This window comes from Lagenorhynchus albirostris, chromosome 12, assembly GCF_949774975.1.
Source record: "Lagenorhynchus albirostris chromosome 12, mLagAlb1.1, whole genome shotgun sequence".
Lineage (NCBI taxonomy): Eukaryota > Metazoa > Chordata > Mammalia > Artiodactyla > Delphinidae > Lagenorhynchus > Lagenorhynchus albirostris.
This window is the reverse complement of record NC_083106.1, coordinates 36,403,147-36,422,810: the sequence shown is the minus strand read 5'-3', so window position 1 is coordinate 36,422,810 and position 19,664 is coordinate 36,403,147. Positions and strand designations below refer to the sequence as shown.

Genomic DNA, 19,664 nt, shown 5'->3' with positions numbered 1-19,664 from the left:
GATAGACAGGAAGACTTTTCTGTTTTTGTTGTTATAGGATACTTCGCAGGAGCGTCGTGTGTGTGTGTGTGTGTGTGTGTGTGTGTGTGTGTGTGTGAAAATTTACTGAGGGTTGATTCCTACAAGTTGAATTGCAGAATCGTAGGTTATTTATATTTTTGTTTTCAACAGATACTTCCAAATTTCCTTCCTGTACTATTTACTCAATATTATTCTTGAGGTTGTCTTAGGTCTAATATAGTTATCTACTTCAATTTCATCCTGAGTAGCGATTACTGTGAAACCATGGGTTTGATGTGCTAAGTATGCATTTTCTAATACATATTAAAAGGGATAGCTATCAAAACAAAATAAATTTCCCTGTGTTCAACCAAAAATAAATAAATAAATAAAATTTAAAAAGAAAGGGAGAGACAGAGCACACTAGTTTCTTGGCATTGTTAAAAATAGATTTAAAATCAAAGGCTTCTAGCTTTTAACCTATATGCAGCTTTGTCTCTGTTTAGTCATCTCTTAATGAATGTTATAATGCTGATCCAGAGATAGGGAAACTTTACCTGTAAAGTGACTGTAAATATTGTAGACTTTGTGGCAACATTCTGCTTCATGGCCCCTTTTATTTTTTTCTATAGCTCCTTAAAAATATTAAAACCATTCTTAGCTTGAAAGCTGTACAAGTGGCGGACGGTAGTTTGCTGGTTTATGTGTATTAGACATTCCTATTGTACAATGTTGAAGAATCGGATGAGATAATGCATGTGAAAATATGTTGTGAATCATGCTATAGATAAGTGATATTATTATTAATGATAATAATTACCCCTTGTCATTTTGAGGGCAACACAAAGGTCTGAGGGAACTGGACATAGGTAAGGTTAAGTTTTGATGAAGGGAATGATAAAGGAATGTTTTGAGTCTTGCCAGATGAATTTGACAAGCAACATTATTTTCCAGGTACTACCAGCATAAGACCCTACCACTTACACCATGAGCAAGGCAAGGTACACCAACACACACATTGTTCACTTCACAATATTTTTCCAAATCTAACCTTAGCAAGAATAATCTGGCTGCTTTGGAATTAGAGAAAAATGGCATAAAATCAACAGTCATAATCCTCCGTAGCCAGGATGGTGATATACTTTGACGTCTTCATAATCTGATTTTAACATAACTGTTCAGTAAACAATTGAAGTAAACTTGAATTTCCAAGTTCCTAGTTTTAACTTTTATTTGTCTTTCAAATGAATATTATACATTAAAAAGTGAATGATTGTATACTCTGAGTCTTCACTGCTGCATTTTAGTGAACATAAAAAGTAGGAATTATATCTAGACTTTAAAATACTTTATTAATCATAATATTTTCTAGTGGGAAAAAAAGAAGGTCTTTTCCCTGACTTAAGTCTTGTTTTTTTTTTTAATGTTGAGCCTTCTTTTAATTTATTTATTTTTTATTTTTGGCTGTGTTGGGTCTTCGTTTCTGTGCAAGGGCTTTCTCTAGTTGTGGCAAGCGGGGGCCACTCGTCATTGCAGTGCGCGGGCCTCTCACTGTCACAGCCTCTCTTGTTGTGGAGCGCAGACTCCAGATGCTCAGGCTCAGTAGTTGTGGCTCACGGGCCCAGTTGCTCTGCGGCATGTGGGATCTTCTCAGACCATGGCTCAAACCCGTGTCCCCTGCATTAGTAAGCAGACTCTCAACCACTGCGCCACCAGGGAAGCCCTTAAGTCTTGTTTGATTCAAGTTCATTGACAGTTATTTATCACTAGTAAATTTAAAATTACCCTAATTTTATTACTTCATAGTCCCTATGAATTTAAAAGGATTCTTAAAATAATAGCATAAATAGTCTCTAGAGCCCAGGGTCTGAGAGGTTTTGCAGATTCGTGACTCACTGAGATAATTAGAGGTCAACAGATCGCGTCTCCATCTGCCTGCAGAATTTCATCCACTGACGCCATTTTGAGAAGTGCTGGCTTGACGCCATTTTGCGAGGTGCTGGCTCAATGCTGGATAGTCTCCTAGGTGTGGGAACACCTGTCCCATAAAGCATTGTTGAGTTGTAATTTCACAATATCTCTTAGTCATGCCTAAATCTGGAAGCAAGTAATTAAGTAACAAATGTCATGCATCACAGAGCAAGCTGGATAATCATGTTAAACATATTGACGAATTCTCTAACTTGACTATTTGATGTAAAGAAGGGAGCATTGAGTCAGCTGGTGAGGCATAGGCATAGTAAGACTGTTACATGAAGTTAAAGGAAAGGGGAAAAAAAGCACTAGAACTTTCCACCACAACCCACAGACAGAATCGTATCAATAGAATCTGATAATAGAATAACAGCATACAAATCGGAAGCACAATCTTAAAAATGTATTTATGAGTCACAACTTACTCACATTTCTCGTAAGAATTACTGATTTCAATGACTAACGTTAGAACTTTTAAAATGACATTGAAAATAAAAGAAACTTTTTTTTTAATGAAAAATGAAAAAATAACTAAACTGCGTTACTACACATTCCCGTCTTTGAAAGGCATTAAAATTAACTTGTGTGAAATCAGGTCTACCTAAGAGGAAAAAACACCCTTTGGAGCCATAGTCAGTTCCTTTTGGTCATCCTTTTCACCACGTTACATCTATACCATATCCCACAGATACTGCCTCTAATGGTGACTGCCATTTAATGAATGTTTGTTGTGCCAGGTACAGTTCTATCCACTGGGGCAGAATAGGAGACAAATGGAAAATATCCCTTTTCTCACAGAGCTTAAATTCATGTCTTGTCCCCGGCTCTCCTTCCTCTATTGCATATTTACTTTGCTACAGTATCTATTTTTTTTTTAAACCCAGAACTTAAACTATTAAATATATCCCACTGTCTAAAGCAAAACAAAATGCTTGGTCCAGTCATTGTCAGGGAACTCGAATCTATACAATCAGAATCCCTGAAGAAAACAGACTGTACAAACAAACTGGGTAACATAGTAGAGCTTAGTCCTGGGACCAATTACAAAGGTGTGGATAGGGTTTAGGACTTGCATAAGAGATAGCACAGTACCTCGGTATTAGCAGCTGCGGGGAGCCTTATCTCCTGTTATAAGTTGAATTGTGTCCCTCAAACAGATATGTGAAGTACTAACCCCCTGGACTTCAGAATGTCATCTTCTTATAACAGAGGCAAAGATTTCAGTGATGCTTCTACAAGCCAAGGAATGCCAAAGATTGCTAGCAAATGCAAAAAGCTAGAAGAGGCGAAGAAGGATTCTCCCTTACAGATTTCAGAGGGAGCGTGGCCCTGCTGACAGCTTTAGTTCAGACTTCTAGTCTCCAGAACTATGAGACAATAAATTATTGTTATTTTAAGACTTCCTGTTTGCAGTATTTTGTTATAGCAGCCCTGGGAAACTAACACACCTCCTCTTGATCTGAAGGAAGAAATTCTCAGAACCCAGAGATGATGGCACCTATGGCCTTTGATAGAGGGGCACAGACAGCATGCAGCATGCAGGGAACTGGCAGATCGAGAGCTAGAAAAATAAACACGCCAACTCTCTGGTCACCTGCCAGTGCCTTCCCTTGGGTGAGCAGCTTTGGAAGGCAGAGGGTGGTTGAGGACATTGATGTGTGCCCCTATGCCTCAGCCTCCAGGGGCAGAGAGGGTAGACAACAGCAGAGAGTGGATCTAAGAGGACAAATAGAACTATCCAGTACAAAGTCCCTAAATAATTTTGTGTCAGCTTATCTTTCTTGCCTCCCCTCCTGTCCTTTCTCCATGCATCACATATGATCAGACACCCAGGACCACAAGCTGCCACCCAAGGCACCATATGTGATCGGCCATCATGTTTGCTCATCTAGTCCTCCTACTGAAATGTTTACTATCCTCACTAACTTCTCCATCTGTAAGAATCTAATTTATCTTCCAGGCTCTTCATAAAACTTTCTATGATCCACCAAGGCAGAAATCCCCCCTGCATTGCAACTCCCATAATCCTGAATTTACGGTTCTATACCATCCAGGCATGGATTGAGTTACATTCACCATTTATACACCTTATACATTTCACAACTGTATACACAAAATAGGGATTAATGTCTATTGGTTAAATTGAAAATGATAATTTTAGTATTGAAATGAACCTTAGAGTCATCCAGTTCAATCTGCCCATTTTACAGAAGTAAAAACTGAGGCCCGGAAATAGACAATGGCAAAATACGACTATGATACAGATATTAAATTACCCAGTCTTGTGCTTTTTCTATTATATAATTATGGAATAAAGCATTATTCTCATAAGGCTTATAATAACAACTCCAAAGTCTTATAAATATAAGAAAAAAAATATAAATGAGTTAGGAATTTGTGAATAAAAAGCTTTTTAAGATACATGCTGAGAAATTTTTTAAAAGTATTTGAGAAAATATTTTGTGCTTTATTGATTCCACAGTGTTTGAGAAACAGCTTGTGGTATTTAACATCCTCCAAAGGCAGCTGGGTTCTCCCATTCCAACTTGGTAGCAAGTGTGTTAAGGGATAAATAGATAAAATTATTTGCCATAATTTAAAAATAAATGTAACTGAATGGCTTACACTGTCAGCTTAGAACATTTCAGAATCATTTAATATTTTCCTAGATTTTGTCAAGTGAAATGTCAAAATGAATTTCAAGCACCTCATAAATTAAAAGGGTCACTTAATTATCTATATTTTCTGAGACAATCAACTTTCTTGTGTGCCAAGAACAAGGTCATGAATTTTCTCTTATTCTGTTTTTATATTAAACTTGTCTTATTCTTGCCTTAGTGGATACCATACCTTCTCAATGACATCTTTCTGCTTGGGGAAATGGAAACTCACAAAAGTTAGTCGATTTCCATTTTTGCAGTGGTGTATTTCAGGAAGTTCCCATGACCACCCTCAGATTGAATAATTCTCTAGAAGGACTTTCAGAACTCAGCAAAAATGTCTACTCACAGCTATGGTTTATTACAATGAAAGGACACGGATTCAAATCAGTAACAGGCAAAGGTACGGGCAGGGTCCAGGAGAGGCTGGTCATGGGGCCACCAGTTGTCTCCTTCCAGTGGAGTTGTGTGGACAGTGCTCATTTCTCCCAACAATGATGTGTGACGACATGCATGGAATTTTGCCAACCACAGAAGCTCATCAAACCTTGCTATCCAGGCTTTTTATGGGAAGTCAGTGATGTAGACATGGCAGACCATGCAAGTGGCTCAGCTTAGTTCCCAGCCCCTCCAGAGGTCAAGCTGATACCACGTGACCCAAGGACACCCTCCGCCACCCCATACATGACATTGTTAGCAAAGACTCTGTGGCATGGTTTATGTGAGGTCTAAGGTCCTCACATAAACAGAGAGACTCATTCCTGTAGTCAGGGCCTATACTTACCTTCCAGGAGCTGGCAGCAAAGACCAAAACTTTTCTTAGGCAAGGTTAATCCTTTATGACATAGGTGTCTCATACATTTAAAATATAAATCTCTAAGAGGTTAGCATCTTGATCCTGTTGCTTCTGCTCTATACCTGTGGTTTCCACCCTGAGGTTCCAAACTTTCTCAGATTGTGGCACCCTCGTGTCTCAGTTATTTTTCATGGTGCCCTTTAATTTAGGCAAAAAGAAATTCCTAATAGTAATTAGGTTCAGACAACTCAATAGCAGTAGTTTACATGGTGTCCAACAGGTAATGCCATGATTCCCTGAAGAATTCTAAATATCCTAAGAGTTTTAATAAATTAGAAACTAGGAGTTTACTGCTGTGCCTCAAGGCCCCTTGGTACACAATTTGAGAACCATAGTTCTATATAACAATTAAGTCACTACAGAAGATCATTTTTTCATGGTTTCTTTCCTTTAAAAATGTTTTGTTGAGAACTAAATATGTGTAGAATGCTAGGAACTGGGCTTCCACATATAGCTAAGATATGCTCTGGCTCTGGACAGCTTAAAGTGTTTCATAGATGTTATGAAGTTAAAAATGAAGGAAAATTTGGGGAACAAATTAGTAAATTGAATTTTCCAAAGTTTGACACAGGATCTAATAGACTTTCAGGAAATGGTTGTTGGACTGAATTGTAACACAAATGGGAGGAATTGCTTACCTTAACTATCACGAGTGTACATGCAAATAACATCTATTAACACCAAATCTATTTCCCTGTTCATTAGGATGAAACTGTTTCACTCTTTAAAAAAAAAATCTTGTTTTTCTCTTTTGTCCATTATAAAAGCAACATAATATTTTAGAAATTTTAGGAAATGAAAAAAAAATCATAACCACATCACCCTTATACAATAACTCCTATTACTTTTGTCCTTATTTTATCATATACATCCCAACACAGCTGTAATCATATATATTAGATTTTTCTTGTCTTTTTTCATTTAACATAGTTTTGTAAGCACTTTGCCATTGTTCTAAATAAATTTTCTCTAAATTGCCTCTTACTTCTTCCCTAATTTGGAAGAGATTTGCTTTTCCTCTTGCTAAGAAAATCTCTACTCTTTTCAGAATTAAAGTGTCATTTTGTAAAAGTGCATCTTCAGTTCTGTTACATTGATGTTTGATTACCCTTTAGTTTGGACAAAATGATTTCCTTTACTGTGAATTACTCAGCTAGGAGGTACTGGGTACTGAGAGTTGTATAAGAAGAGATTTATCTTGCTCTTGCTTACCGAACCAACGAGGCATTCCAGTCTCAGGGCCAGGGAGGAGCCAGGCTGTAAATTTTTCTGACTCCTGCTATAAACAAAGCCTGTCAGGAGGAGGCTGTGACTTGACACCCCTTTCAGAAAGGGAAGCGGGGAAACAGAGAGAACAGAATGCATCTCTCTCTTTGTGTCACTCTGTACCTTGGGAAGAGGAGACCAGGGATTTCTAGATGCAGAGCCAGGGTTGACATCTTTCTGGTAAACCAAAGCCACCACAGTAGAAATTCTAAGTTGCCTTTAAACTCCAAGGTGACTTTTTCTGTGAGGAGGGAATGGGCTTTTCTCAGGTTGAGAAGAGTCGATCTTGCACTATTAGTGGATCTCTTCTTGTCTTAATTCAAAGAGCTTCCACAGCGAGGGCTGAAAGATGGGGTTTCCTTGGCACCGTATTCATTTGGGAATGAGTCTGGGGCACTCAAATAAGTGCACCTGTATTTAGGAAATGAGGAATTGGTATCATAGACTTAGAAGTATTACCTATGACTGAGGTTACCTTCGAGTATTTTTAGAGCATTACTGTCACTAGAAGAGGTAATGAGGAAATTTTTTAAAAAGATGAGGAAGGAAAGCTGTTAGAACCATAACCTCAGGAATAGAGAACCATAACATGCAATGCTAAATTATATATATCCAAAGGGAATTGACAGTTAATATTTGATTTTTCCCTTTTTATCTAAAAGAATGTGCTCATTAATTTAAAAGTAACATGTTATTTACAGCATTTTTAATTTTTAAAAATCTCCTTAGAAGGATTAGGGATGTAGACTCTCTCATACCCTCACTGTTAATGGGGTTATAAACTGGTGCTAAGTTTCTCTGATATGTGTGCCAAAACCTCAAAATTACATCTACTCTTTTGAGCAGCTATTTAATTTTTAGGACTTTATGCTATGGTATATTAGGAATGTACACAAAGGTTATAATACATATTCATATATATTAAATGTATGTTTTCTTAAAATCATAAATAATCTACTTTTTTTAAATAAAATGGAATTAGTTAAATAAATTGTGATGCATCTATATAGTAAAGTTCTATATTGTCACAAATCATGATGATATACAGATATCTTAATAGTGTGAAAAATGGTCAGGATATATTACTAATTTTAAAAATGTAGGAAAAGGAGCATATATCATTTGATAATTTTTTATACACACAGATGTAAACAGTAGAATGAAGTTTATCAATATGTTAAAGTAGTTTAAGTGGTTATTTTGGGTAGTGGATAATAAAGTTCTTCCCTTCCTTTCTTCCTTCCCTCTTCCCTCTCTCCTCTCCTTCCTTTTTTTTTTCCCCTTCCTCCCTTCCATTTGTCTTCATTTTCCTTCCTCATCTTCCTTTTTATTCTTGGTTTACTCTGTTTTCAAAGCATTTGGGCTTTAATTTTATAATTTGAAGGAATATACTCTTTCATTTTATTTTTAACCTTATCTCATTTGGATTTTCCTTAGGAAATTTGGGTGGAAAAATAAGCGAAACAATTGCGTTGTACTAATGACCCTTTTCCTTAATGATTCCAGGTTCTCTCCCTCCATGGGTGAAGAGGAGAGAAAATAGGAGAGTGAGGACCAACATTTCACTGTGTCTTTCAGAAGCAGACCTAGAAATTCATTCCACTGTTTTCATTCCTCTTCAGGAAATGAATTTAAAAAAATATATATATAGGGCTTCCCTGGTGGCGCAGTGGTTGAGGGTCCGCCTGCAGATGCAGGGGACACGGGTTCGTGCCCCGGTCTGGGAAGATCCCATATGCCGTGGAGTGGCTGGGCCTGTGGGGCATGGCCGCTGGGCCTGCGCGTCCAGAGCCTGTGCTCCGCAGGGGGAGAGGCCACAGCGATGAGAGGCCCGCGTACCGCAAAAAAAAAAAAAAAACCTCAAAAAAAAAAAATATATATATACACACACACCCATATATATTTGATAGTTGAAGGACTGATAGGAAAACAAGTCAGGTATTTGCTGTATAATTATTTCATGGTATTTAAACATTATGTATGTTTTCTCCACAACAGTTATGAAGAAATCCGCTTTACCTTTAGTATGTAAAATTAAAATTATTCACAGCTTTTCTGAGTTTTCATAACACTTTTAAATAAATTAATAAATCTAGGCTCTTTAATTATCGAATTAAAGTCTGAATAAAAATTTTCCAGGGAAGCAAAAACAAGTCATGCTTAAACGCCAGGATAGGAAAGTTGGTAATAGAAAAAATAACGTTCAGTAATGACCAAAAGTAATTGACTATGACAATTCTCAAACTTGACATTGTCTTCAGTATTCGAGTCTTGGTTTTAGGGAATGTGCACAGCCCATTGCAAATTACAAAACATTGAAAGTTGAAACTGGTAGTGACAGAATATTGGTGATAGCGTTTATACTGTACTAACAACTGTATACAACCTGACATGGAGCAGATGGTCTGAGTTTTGAGAATATTACGCTTGTGTCGGATAAGTGAAATTTTTGCTACAGTAACTATATTTTCAACCAATTTTTTTTTAATGAATCCTATCAGTACAACTATCATAGGTGCTTCATGTGTTTCATTTTAGTGGAAATTGATAGTAGGATCACCATATTAACTTTGCATTTTAATTCCATGTTACTGGTGTCCCATGGGTCCCAGATTGAACACCAGGGGTGCTGGGCCCAGGATTGAGGCAAGTCTGAGTCTGTCTGGAGGCTGGAGATATGGCATGCCATGGTTCTATTTTCACAAACACCAGATGAATCCCATGGGGAGGAAGTCATGGTAAGGAGAAGGGCTGCAGAGCTATAGGGCAGCCTTCAAAAATCCCACCAGTGACTTGATTCAGTGTCGAGGAAAGCCACTTTCAGTGAACCAAATCTGAGGGATAAGGAACAAAACGGTGGGCACTGCAAGAACAAGTTCTTGGAACACCTACGGCAAATATGTGTGGAGGAGGGAGTCCCCAAACTATGGGAAGACCTTGAGGGGTTTGATTCCTAGAGACACTGTGGAGATATACTTTTTTGTATCCATTATGGTTACTCTGGTCTTACTCTCACTGTTGTCACCCAGAAAACACGGATTACTTTTATATCCCTTTAGAAAGAATAGAAAAGTAGTTAACAGATGGCATACAAGAAAAGACACAGGGCTTCCCTCGTGGCGCAGTGGTTGAGAGTCCACCTGCCGATGCAGGGGACACGGGTTCGTGCCCCGGTCTGGGAAGATGGAGCGGCTGGGCCCGTGAGCCATGGCCGCTGAGCCTGTGCGTCCAGAGCCTGTGCTCCACAACGAGAGAGGCCACAACGGTGAGAGGCCCACGTACAGCCAAAAAAAAAAAAAAAAAAAAGACACAAACATGTAGGCTTCTTGTCCCTGCCTTTAAAACAATAAACACTAGGATCATTTGGAAAAAAAATAACAGTTACTAGGAAATCAATTAGCCAAGGTGAAAAAAAAAAATCCCTAAATAGCATTTAATCTTCCAAGTAAGAATTCTTCATTCTTGGGTCAGACTGATCAATGAGGTGGGCATTTAGACTAATTGATTAGATTCATCCATTTGTGGTGCCGCTGAACATCAGACATACATGATGGACATGTTCTTTGGTGTTACCCTCCTTTCTTCGTACTGCATAGTCATCTTTCTAGCATTTGTTATCTGATTTGGAAAATATTTTAGAACAACCCAATATCAACTTCAAGATAAAAATTTCTACACACTTCACAGCTCCTTCCTATTACATGAATGTGTAAATTGAATTCCCTCTCGATGAAAAAAACAAAGGTTGGCTTCCCAAAAATGTTTTCATTGGCTTTAGGGAACTAACATGCACCAGTCTGGGTGACTAATACTTCCTGGAAAATAAAGATAGATCAACACATAATTAAGCTCTGGCTCAACTATAATTGTTGTCTTGGAAACGGTTTTGGGGATAAATATGGTTGTGCTAATGAAACTTTTCATGATTTCCAACGATCCGGTTTATTAATTAGGCCAGACCATCTTACTACCTTAATGCTACCCATTTTGGAATATTCAAAGGGTTAAAACAAAAAAAAAAGTTCCTATGAGGACATCGAAAAGGAGGAAAGGGGGATAAATCTTAAATTCATTATTTACCAGCTCTCATAAGGATTCTAGTTAAAGGAGTAGGTTAAACGTGCTTTTTGGCACTTTTGTGGGTTTCAAACATCCTTCCTACCTCATTAAGCAGAGAGCAGAGAGTTGTATACACAGCATTTTGAACTAATAATTCCTAGCGTTAATTCTCTGAACTCCCTCTTTGGAGGATTTAAAATTGGACGAACTCAAGAGAAACAAGCGAAACCAAAATCCTAACTAGCCAGGGTTTTCTAGTTCTAGCTTTCAGTAAAGAGGAGTTTTGTAGGACGTTCTGCTCAAAGCGTAGCCCGAAGGGCAGCCTGCCGGCTCTGGAGGGTTTAGTGGAGGCCGAGCGTGAACCCTGGGGGCGAGAGCGCATCCTGGTCTGAGATCACACCCACTCGGGGTGTGCGTGAGTGAGTGCGCGGTGCCCGCGCGCGTTTGTACGTGTGGGGAGGTGTGTGCCAAAGGGGTGGGGTGAGGGGCGGTGAGGAGGGCGCTAGGTGAAGCGCGAGGAGCGGGAGCGGGAGGTCGCGCGCTCCGGCCTCTCCCCCAGGGGCCGCGGCGGCTGGCTCGCGCTCCGGCTGCCCCTCCTGGTGCGCGCCGCGGCGGCGCCACAGGCCCCTCGACCCTTTGACCACCGCCCTCCGGCCGCCCGGCCCCCAGCGGGGACCGGCGATGGCGCGGGACTGACGGCCTCCTCCCTCCGGACCCTTCTGTCCCTCCAGGGGCTCCCGGGGGCCGCGGCGCCGCCCCGACCTGCATGTGGGGCGGGCGCGCCGGCGGCCAGAGCGAGCGGCCCTCGGCGCCCCCGAGGCGGTGCCCGGCCGCGCGGGAGAACCAGGAGGACGAGGAGGAGGAGGAGGAGCAGCGGGCCGGGCCGGGCTTCCCGAGCGCCGCCGCCCGGGAGCACGGGCTCCCCTGAGGGAGCTCGGGGCGTCCCAGCCCCGGAGGAGGGACCCGGAAGCAGAAGCGGAGCCGCGAGTCGAGCCGAGCCGCTGCCCCCGCTGCCCGCCGGCGCCGGGTGGGGGTCCCGGCGGCTGGATGGGCGGCGGCGGCTTCGGCCGCGGGCGGCTATGGGCGAGGAGCAGAGCACGGTGAGCGGCAGCGGCGGGCCTCTGGAGGCGCGGACCCCCCCTGGCGGCGCCACGGGCCACCCCGAGCCCCCGAGGCCGCCGGGGGACAGCACCGGGGCGCCCGGGCCGCGCGCCTCCTCCGCCGAGCCGAGCGGCGACAGCTGCGGAAGCGACTCGGGCTGCGCGGACACGAGCGTCCCGGAGCCCGCGAGAAGCCGGGGGGCCCCGAGCTGGAAGAAGAACCAGGCACCGGCGCAGCCCGCAGGACTGGCCTACACCGGGCCCCTCAACCCCCAGGCTTTGCAACAGCAGCTGGCAAAGGAGGAGGAGGAAGCGAGGGACCGAAGCGAGAGAGGGGATGAACAGCAGGAGGCGCCCCCCGGCGAGCAGCCGGAGCCCCGGACCCGCGTCGGGGCCCCAGACGGACTGGTCCTGGACGTGCTGGGCCAGCGGCGCCCGCCCCCCGCCAAGAGACAAGTCTTCTGCTCCGTGTTCTGCGTGGAGAACGACCTGCCCGAGGTCCCCTCGGCGGAGCGGCTCTCGCTGCCCGCGTCGCCACCCCGGGCTCCGCCGGTGACCAACCCTCCCAGCACCCCCTCCTCCTTCCCCAGCCCCCGGCTGTCGCTCCCAGCGGACACCCTGTCCCCCGACGGCGGCAGCATCGAGCTGGAGTTCTACCTGGCGCCCGAGCCGTTCTCCGTGCCCAGCCTGCTGGGAGCTCCACCCTACTCTGGCCTGGGTGGGGTCGGGGATCCCTATGCGCCCCTCATGGTGCTGATGTGCCGGGTGTGCCTGGAAGACAAGCCCATCAAGCCCTTGCCCTGCTGCAAGAAGGCCGTGTGCGAGGAGTGCCTCAAAGTCTACCTGAGCTCCCAGGTAACCTCAGCCCCTCTGTCCCTCCCCTGTCCCCCATTCAGCATTCCAAATCACTGGCCAGGAAGTCCAGCTCGCCAGCTCCCTGCTCACAGGAAGAGGTGATGAACACCTTTATGGAGGACCTCTGTCAGTTTCTTACATCTCGGTTGTTGGTTTAAGTGTGTTTGTCTTCGCTGGTTAACTTGACTGGAATTTAACTCTGCTTGAGCTTCGAGCTTTGATTGGCAACCATAGAAGGAACAGGGTACAAGTGAATTGCCTTCTGCTATTTCTTTTATTAGATTGCAGGCAAGGAGCTTGCTCAAAGAGGAGGGCAATGAGAGTGCCTCAGAGGCCTGGTATCCCAGAAACTAACAAATAGTGGGCAGAAAATAAATATGTATTGAGTTGGTGGAGAGAAGAGTTGCAATGAATGATACCGAATTTGAAATTTTGCTTCATTTAGATAATCCAGAAAAAGTGTTACTAATTTATTTATTCCTTGGCCCTGGTCCGCTTTTCAGTTTCCTTTTTCTCAGTTAAGTTGAAGTACTTTTTCTCACTGAAGTTTTATGCCAGCAGAGTGCTTTATTTCTCTGAGAGGGAACAAAACAGAAAGAGTGAAACAAAGCAAAGCAAGGCTAAGAGGCTTAACAAAACAAGTGCTGGTGAAACTTTCCTCCTCAGCTCCTTATTTGAAAACTTGTTTTTTTTCTTGGAAAGTTTAAGAGTGCAGTAGACCGGCTTTCCTTCCCTGGTGGTGAATGCGTCCTTCCCGCAGTTTTCAGTCTGTTATGTTTCTGCCAGTGTTTTGCACAATCCGGAATGCCCTTTGATCCCATGTCTGATTGTCCGACGCCTATTCATCTTTCAAAACTCTGGCTGTTCAGGTGCCAACTTTTCCGTGAAGCCTTACCTCACTCTCCAGGCCACTGCTTGTATACTTTCAAAATACTTCTGCATGTCTTGCATGCACTGAGGTTGTTCCATATGTGTCTGTTTGTCCGGCTAGACTGTATGGACAGGGTTTTATAGCCCCTGTGTCTGGTAGTTTCATGTTGGTATCCTTTCCCATAATAGTGTTGAATAACATTGGCTGAAGCGGACTGAAGAGGATTTCACATGGTGCAGTTGCTCTGTGTATTGTGCCTAATCCATGCTTGTGTCTAGACTGAAAGTGTGTAACGTGCCCAACGGCAAACGCAAAGGGGAATTTAGACAGAATGGAATGTTACACAAACAGTGACTTGGCCAAGATGGCTGAGATTATCCAAACGCCTGTGAGAGACTATGATGTCTCTTTCATGCGTTATCGGCAGACAGATGCTTGAAAAAGGAGGAAAGCCTGCTGCCCATCATGTCAGTTTCTATGACATCACTGTCAAACAGCCCAACAGATACTGGTGCCATCCATGTGCAAAGCCCTGTGGTGGGATTCAGACATTCCCAAGGTATGGGCCCTGCTCCAAGGAAGTCCCCTGATGTGTATACAAGATGTGTACACAAGAACAATGCAAGGTAGCATATAATAAGATGTAAGCGGAGTAACAATATCATGTAGCACTTCCTGTTAAGGGCTGGATACAGATGCAATGGGTTTAGAAGTTCAAGGGAGGTGGTCATTATAGGTTGGGGTACTCTGCAGTTTGATTCCTTTAAGGTGGGCCCTTTCCCCAAAGCAAAATTTTTTTTGCCACCATAAGTTAGTTTTAGGAAGTCAGTGTTTTGATTTCCAGTGGAGAAAGAGAAGGAATAGGGGTGGGGAGTGGAGGGTGGCAAGGTGAGTGAAGAATCATTGCCATGCACAACTGGGAAAAGCTCCTCTGAAGTAACGTAGTATCTGAAGGTTGTCGGCAGTATTTAGGATTGTATGTATGTTCCTGACCTTCTTCTGAAGTATTTGGCAGAATTTCAATAAAGAAAAAATACACTTTATTTGAGATAATAAACAACAACAAAAAGATGAATCATGCAGGCCAGGCATGCTTCCACTTCAGGGCTTTGTGTGTGTTGTTCCTTGAGCCTGGACTATCCCCCTGGAGTCCCCCCCCACCCCCCATTCCCTTGCTTACTCCTTCCTCTTCTCCCTCTCAGGTCTGTATGCAGATGTCACCTGTGTGACCTTCACTGACCACCTGTTTGGTGGTCACCCAAAGTTGAGCCTCACCCCCCACTCTAGATCTCCTTTCCAGCTATTTATTTTCTCCCTAGTGATAAAAATATTCTGCCTTGTACTTATGCAGTTGATTTCCATGAAGACAGGAGTTTTCACATGATTTATTCCCTACTGTGGCTTTAGCACCTAGAATGTTGTCTGACACATACAGATGCTCAACTAATTAGTTATTGAGTTTATGAAGAGCTGAGCGACAAAGAGAGGATGAAACTGCCCCCAGAAACCACGGCTAGAAGGAGGTGATCTGCTTGAGCACTGAATTCTACTCTGAGATTCTCGATGTTTAAGACAAAAGACAAAGACTTAAAGTAGACAAAAATATTAGGTTTGCTAAGTTTGTTATTAAACTTAGAATTAAAGAGTTTTTAAACAAACTTTCAGCTTATACAAAAATGGCATTTCTTTCACTTGGATAAAACTAGGCCTGTGGTTATAATTCTGATCTGTGTTAATGATTAGGTCCCTTCTACTTAGAGTCTGTGTTTCCACATCACTTAACCTCTCTGTGTCTTAATTTCCTCATCAATGAAATGGGATTGCAGACCATGATCTGTAATGACACACCAATTCTAAAGCAAAACAAAATCAAACTGCAGGCCTAGTTTGACAACAAATCAACTGTTTTGTTGCATTACTGAACCAGGTCAAAGGGCATGGAGAGTGCCCTCTTTCTCATTTTATAAGGCATTTTGGTTTTGACAGAAGTAAATCTGTCAAGCTTGAACGTGCAAGACTCTTTTAAGACCTTTTAAAGTAAAATGATATATTTGAAATAAAAAGTTATTAGTGACTTTTTCATCTTTTGGATCTGTGCCAAATAGTGTATTATTTAACATCATTTAAGAAAACAAAGCAGAGTCCCTGTTAAGCATTTTATGCAGACATTAAAAATGCATACTAAATGTGAGTTGGAATATTGCCTGGTTAAATTAATATTCTTCTAAAAGGAGATGCTGAGTTCTTTCAAAGAAGGTACAAAGTTGGAAGACAGGAATGCAGGTTTTTAGATCATAAATCTTATTTCCATTAGTGCCGTGGACTGAATATGTGGCAAAGGCTGATAGATAGGTGTCTACATTATTTCAGTGCAGACATAGCAGGGTGGTGACTCAAATACCTCCATACTGTGTTTTAAAAATAATAGTTTTAGTTTTTCAAAACATAATTCTTCTTCAGTTATCACTGTGACTGGGGCTGTTGGAGAATCCTTCTTAGTGGAATGACTTTACTGGCTGATAGGTACCATCCAGTTTCCAGTTGCCATGGTGAAGGACTGAACTGATACATTATAATCTTTGGCACTTACATAGGGGAGTTACTTAAAGGCTGTAGAGTACCATGACGGAGATAGTGGGAGTTTAACTGGTTTGTGTTGCCTGGGTACATAAATCTTTGGTACATAAATTTTAGAAGTACGTTTCCTAGTAAGCTGTGTGTGCACGTATGACCATGGCTTAGAGCGCACAGTCCCAGGGATGTCTGCAGTCTCCTGCAGGTCGCAGGGCCATTCTGAGTACTGACCTCAGCTGGTTTGGCCTTTACCACGTTTTCTAGGAGGAAAGATTGTTGCTTTCCTTGTTTCATAGAATGATATTGCGCTCATTTCAAAAAATCCTCCACAGGTATCTTTCTTCTATGATTTTGCTTTGAGACAGTAAAATCTGTTATGTGAAATATTAATATTTAGTCTTTTATGTAAAGAAAGAAGAGAATTGGGCATCCTAAGGGCTTTCTAAAGGTAAGGGCTGTTGCAGCTTTCATCACTCTGCTTCAAGGTGCTCGCGATTGGCAGATGCTGACTTGGAATGTATACACCTGTCAAATGAGTATTAATAGAGACAAGCAACACATTTCTTCTGCAGTTTGTGAACAAAACAGCTGCTAGATGGTAATGTCCTAGAATGACTGTCTACCATAGTCACCCTCGAATCAGTGACCTAGGGATGAAAGCTTCTGTATCCTATTATTAAACTCTGAGTCATCCAGACTTTTATGGGTAAAAGTGTAACCTACTTTTTCCCTTTAAACCTTAAAACAACCTGGGTAGTTTTAGAATCTGTCCTGTTCAATATGGAGTTTGCATGCAGCCGTCTTCACACAGGTGATTTACAGATCCTATCATGCCAGGTGTGATTTTTGGTAGTCTTAAAAATGTGAAGAATAAAAGAGACTGAACTCTGTTAAATCACTCTGAGAATTTGAAAAGTGAGAATTCAGGCATATGTAAGCTTTTTTGTGTGTGTACAGAATGAGTGTGTGTGTGTGTGTGTGTGTGTGTGTGTGTGTGTGTGTGTGTGTATTGGGGGGCTGTGGTAACATTTGCTTTTATACCTTCCTGACTCATGCACTTACTTATTTTCCTCTTCTGACTCTTTAATGATATCTCTTTTAATAATTTCTTCATTTCTCTTTAATAATTTCTTTTTTCTCTTACTTTTCAAAATTTGATTTTAAGTAGCACTTGATTTCTGCAGAGGAATCAATCCCCTATCAAGGGCTCATCTCTGGGCCAGCAGGACCTGGTCCAGGCACTGTCTGGGTGTCTTCCTTCCCGTCGCTTCCAGCATCTGGAGATGACGACGCCACGTGGAGAAACCCTGCATTGTGCTCCATTGCCTACAAGATCTCAAATAACATGACTAGTACTACTTACCTCATGCGTCAATTGAAACCTTTACAGAGGTGATTTTTTCTTTTTTCTCCTAGAGTAGATAGAGCTCAGCGTTTACACTTGAAGGCTCTTCCTTACTCCTCATATGAGAGACGGCAAAAGGAGAACGTTAGGACTTCAGCTCCCAGCTTTTCATTAAGAGTTTGTGATGGGGTTGTAGACAGATACTTGAGTCATAATTTCCTATAATTAACTTTTTCATTTGTTAATGTACCATTTACGCATTTAACAAACATTTATTGAGTACCTGTGTGGCAAGGACCATGAGATAATCTATAAATGTATTAAATGCCCTCAAGGAGCCATCTTAGAGACTAGTTGGCAGTGTTTCTTCCAAGCTTTGTCTTCCAAGCATAAATAAGCTTTCCTTTAAGTTCTCAGACAGCTGTGGGTCTCCCCTCTTCTGCTTCCTTTCTGGGAGGATTTTCTTAAGCCGATTCTGGAATACCAGTTAACCTTTTAGTAAGCATATTACTATTCCTCCTATTATGTTTATTTCAAAGTAATACATCCACTCATTACTTTTTTCTTAATAAACATATTTCTCAGAGTTCTTTGTAATTGTGATAAATAGAATATTAGTTAATACTTTGCTTCTTTCAAAATATTTATTACCTTTGCTTAAAAGAAAACATAATTTTGCTGTTTGTTTTGGATCATTCATGACAATGTGGCAAATCTTGATAGTTATGATACTTTCAAAGAATTGGTTTTTTTTGTTTAAATTCAGTGTCAGAAGGGTTTTATGTGATAAACGAAATGAACCTTCCCAAATCAAGTTCTGTCTTAAAACAAAAATTCAGTGTCTGCAGGACAATAAATTCCTAGAATAATATTCTCTTTCAATGTTATCAGTACTATTTGCCCTATCAATTTTGGGTAATTACACTTGAGTTTCCACAAATAATAACAACCATTAATTGAACATCTATATTCCAAGCATTTTTACACGTTTCATTATTTAATTTTAATTCCCTTACATATTAAATACTTATTACATATGAAACGCTGTTGGAGGTGTTGGGGATACAGAGAACAGTAACAGATAAAGCCCCTTACTTCATGGAGTTTATATACTAGGCTGGGGAGAGGTTATAATAAAATAAGTAAATTATTTAGTATATTAGGAGATAATAAGGGCTATAGAGAAAGAAAAACAAGGGACGGGTGATAAGAAATATTGGGGAGGAGGTTTTTCTTTATATATTTATAGTGTTTTTAGGAGTTGTCAGGGAGGGTTTATTTTACAAGGTGACTTTTGAGCAGAGATCTTTCTGATGGCCGTGAGAGAGCAAACCATGAGGATATCTAAGGGAACAGCAAGTATAAAGTTCCAGAGACAGGAGCATACTTGGGGGGGTTCCAGGAATGGCAAAAAGATCCATGCGGCTGAAGCATAGGGAATGAGGTGGTGAGCGATAAGAAGAAACCAGCAGGAAGAGTGGGAAAAGCTGATCGGAAAGGGCTTTAAGGCCATAGAGAATTTGCGTTTCCTCTGAATGAGATCGGAAGCTGTAAGATGATTTTAAGCTAATCAGATATGACTTTACCTTTATGAGAAAGTACTCTGGCTCTCTGTGGACAATATACTATGGGAGTCAAGAATGGAAGTAAAAAGACCAGTTAGAAGACGATGGCAGTAAGCCAGAGGGGAGGTGTGACAGTTCAGGCTAGGGTGATAGAGGTCAATATGGTTTGCACTGGTGGAATTTTGAATATATTGTGACAATAGAGCTGACAGAATGTGCTGATGATTGGGTGTGGGATGAGAGAAAAAAGAGTCCAGGATGACTCAGGTTTTGAGCCCAAGCAATTAGAAGAATGGGTTTGTCATTTAATAAGGTGAGGAATACTAATACTGTAGGAGGACTAGTTTTAAGGAGAATCAGGAGTTCATGCTAAGTTTGAAAAGGTATTTAGACATTCATAAAAGGATGTTGAATAGGCAGTTGGTGTGTGGCATTCAGCAGAGCCATCTTAACAGAAGATGTAAATTTGAATATTTTTGACATATAGGTGATATTTAAAGCCATGAGACCAGATGAGGTCACCTGGGGCATGATAGTTG

The 19,664-nt window shown here is 41.6% G+C and overlaps 1 protein-coding gene across 4 annotated transcripts in view; it reads left to right on the top strand.

Annotated features, from left to right (window-relative positions):
* Positions 1-11,373: 11,373 nt before the first annotated feature.
* The window catches only part of RNF217 (ring finger protein 217), a 141,368-nt gene continuing 133,077 nt past the window's right edge, over positions 11,374-19,664 (top strand). For all 4 annotated transcript variants that reach the window (XM_060168163.1, XM_060168161.1, XM_060168160.1 and 1 more), the window contains exon 1: positions 11,374-12,770. In XM_060168163.1, coding sequence (XP_060024146.1) covers positions 11,895-12,770 — 876 coding nt within the window. In that variant the 5' untranslated portion in view covers positions 11,374-11,894. The remainder of the gene's footprint in view (positions 12,771-19,664) is intronic.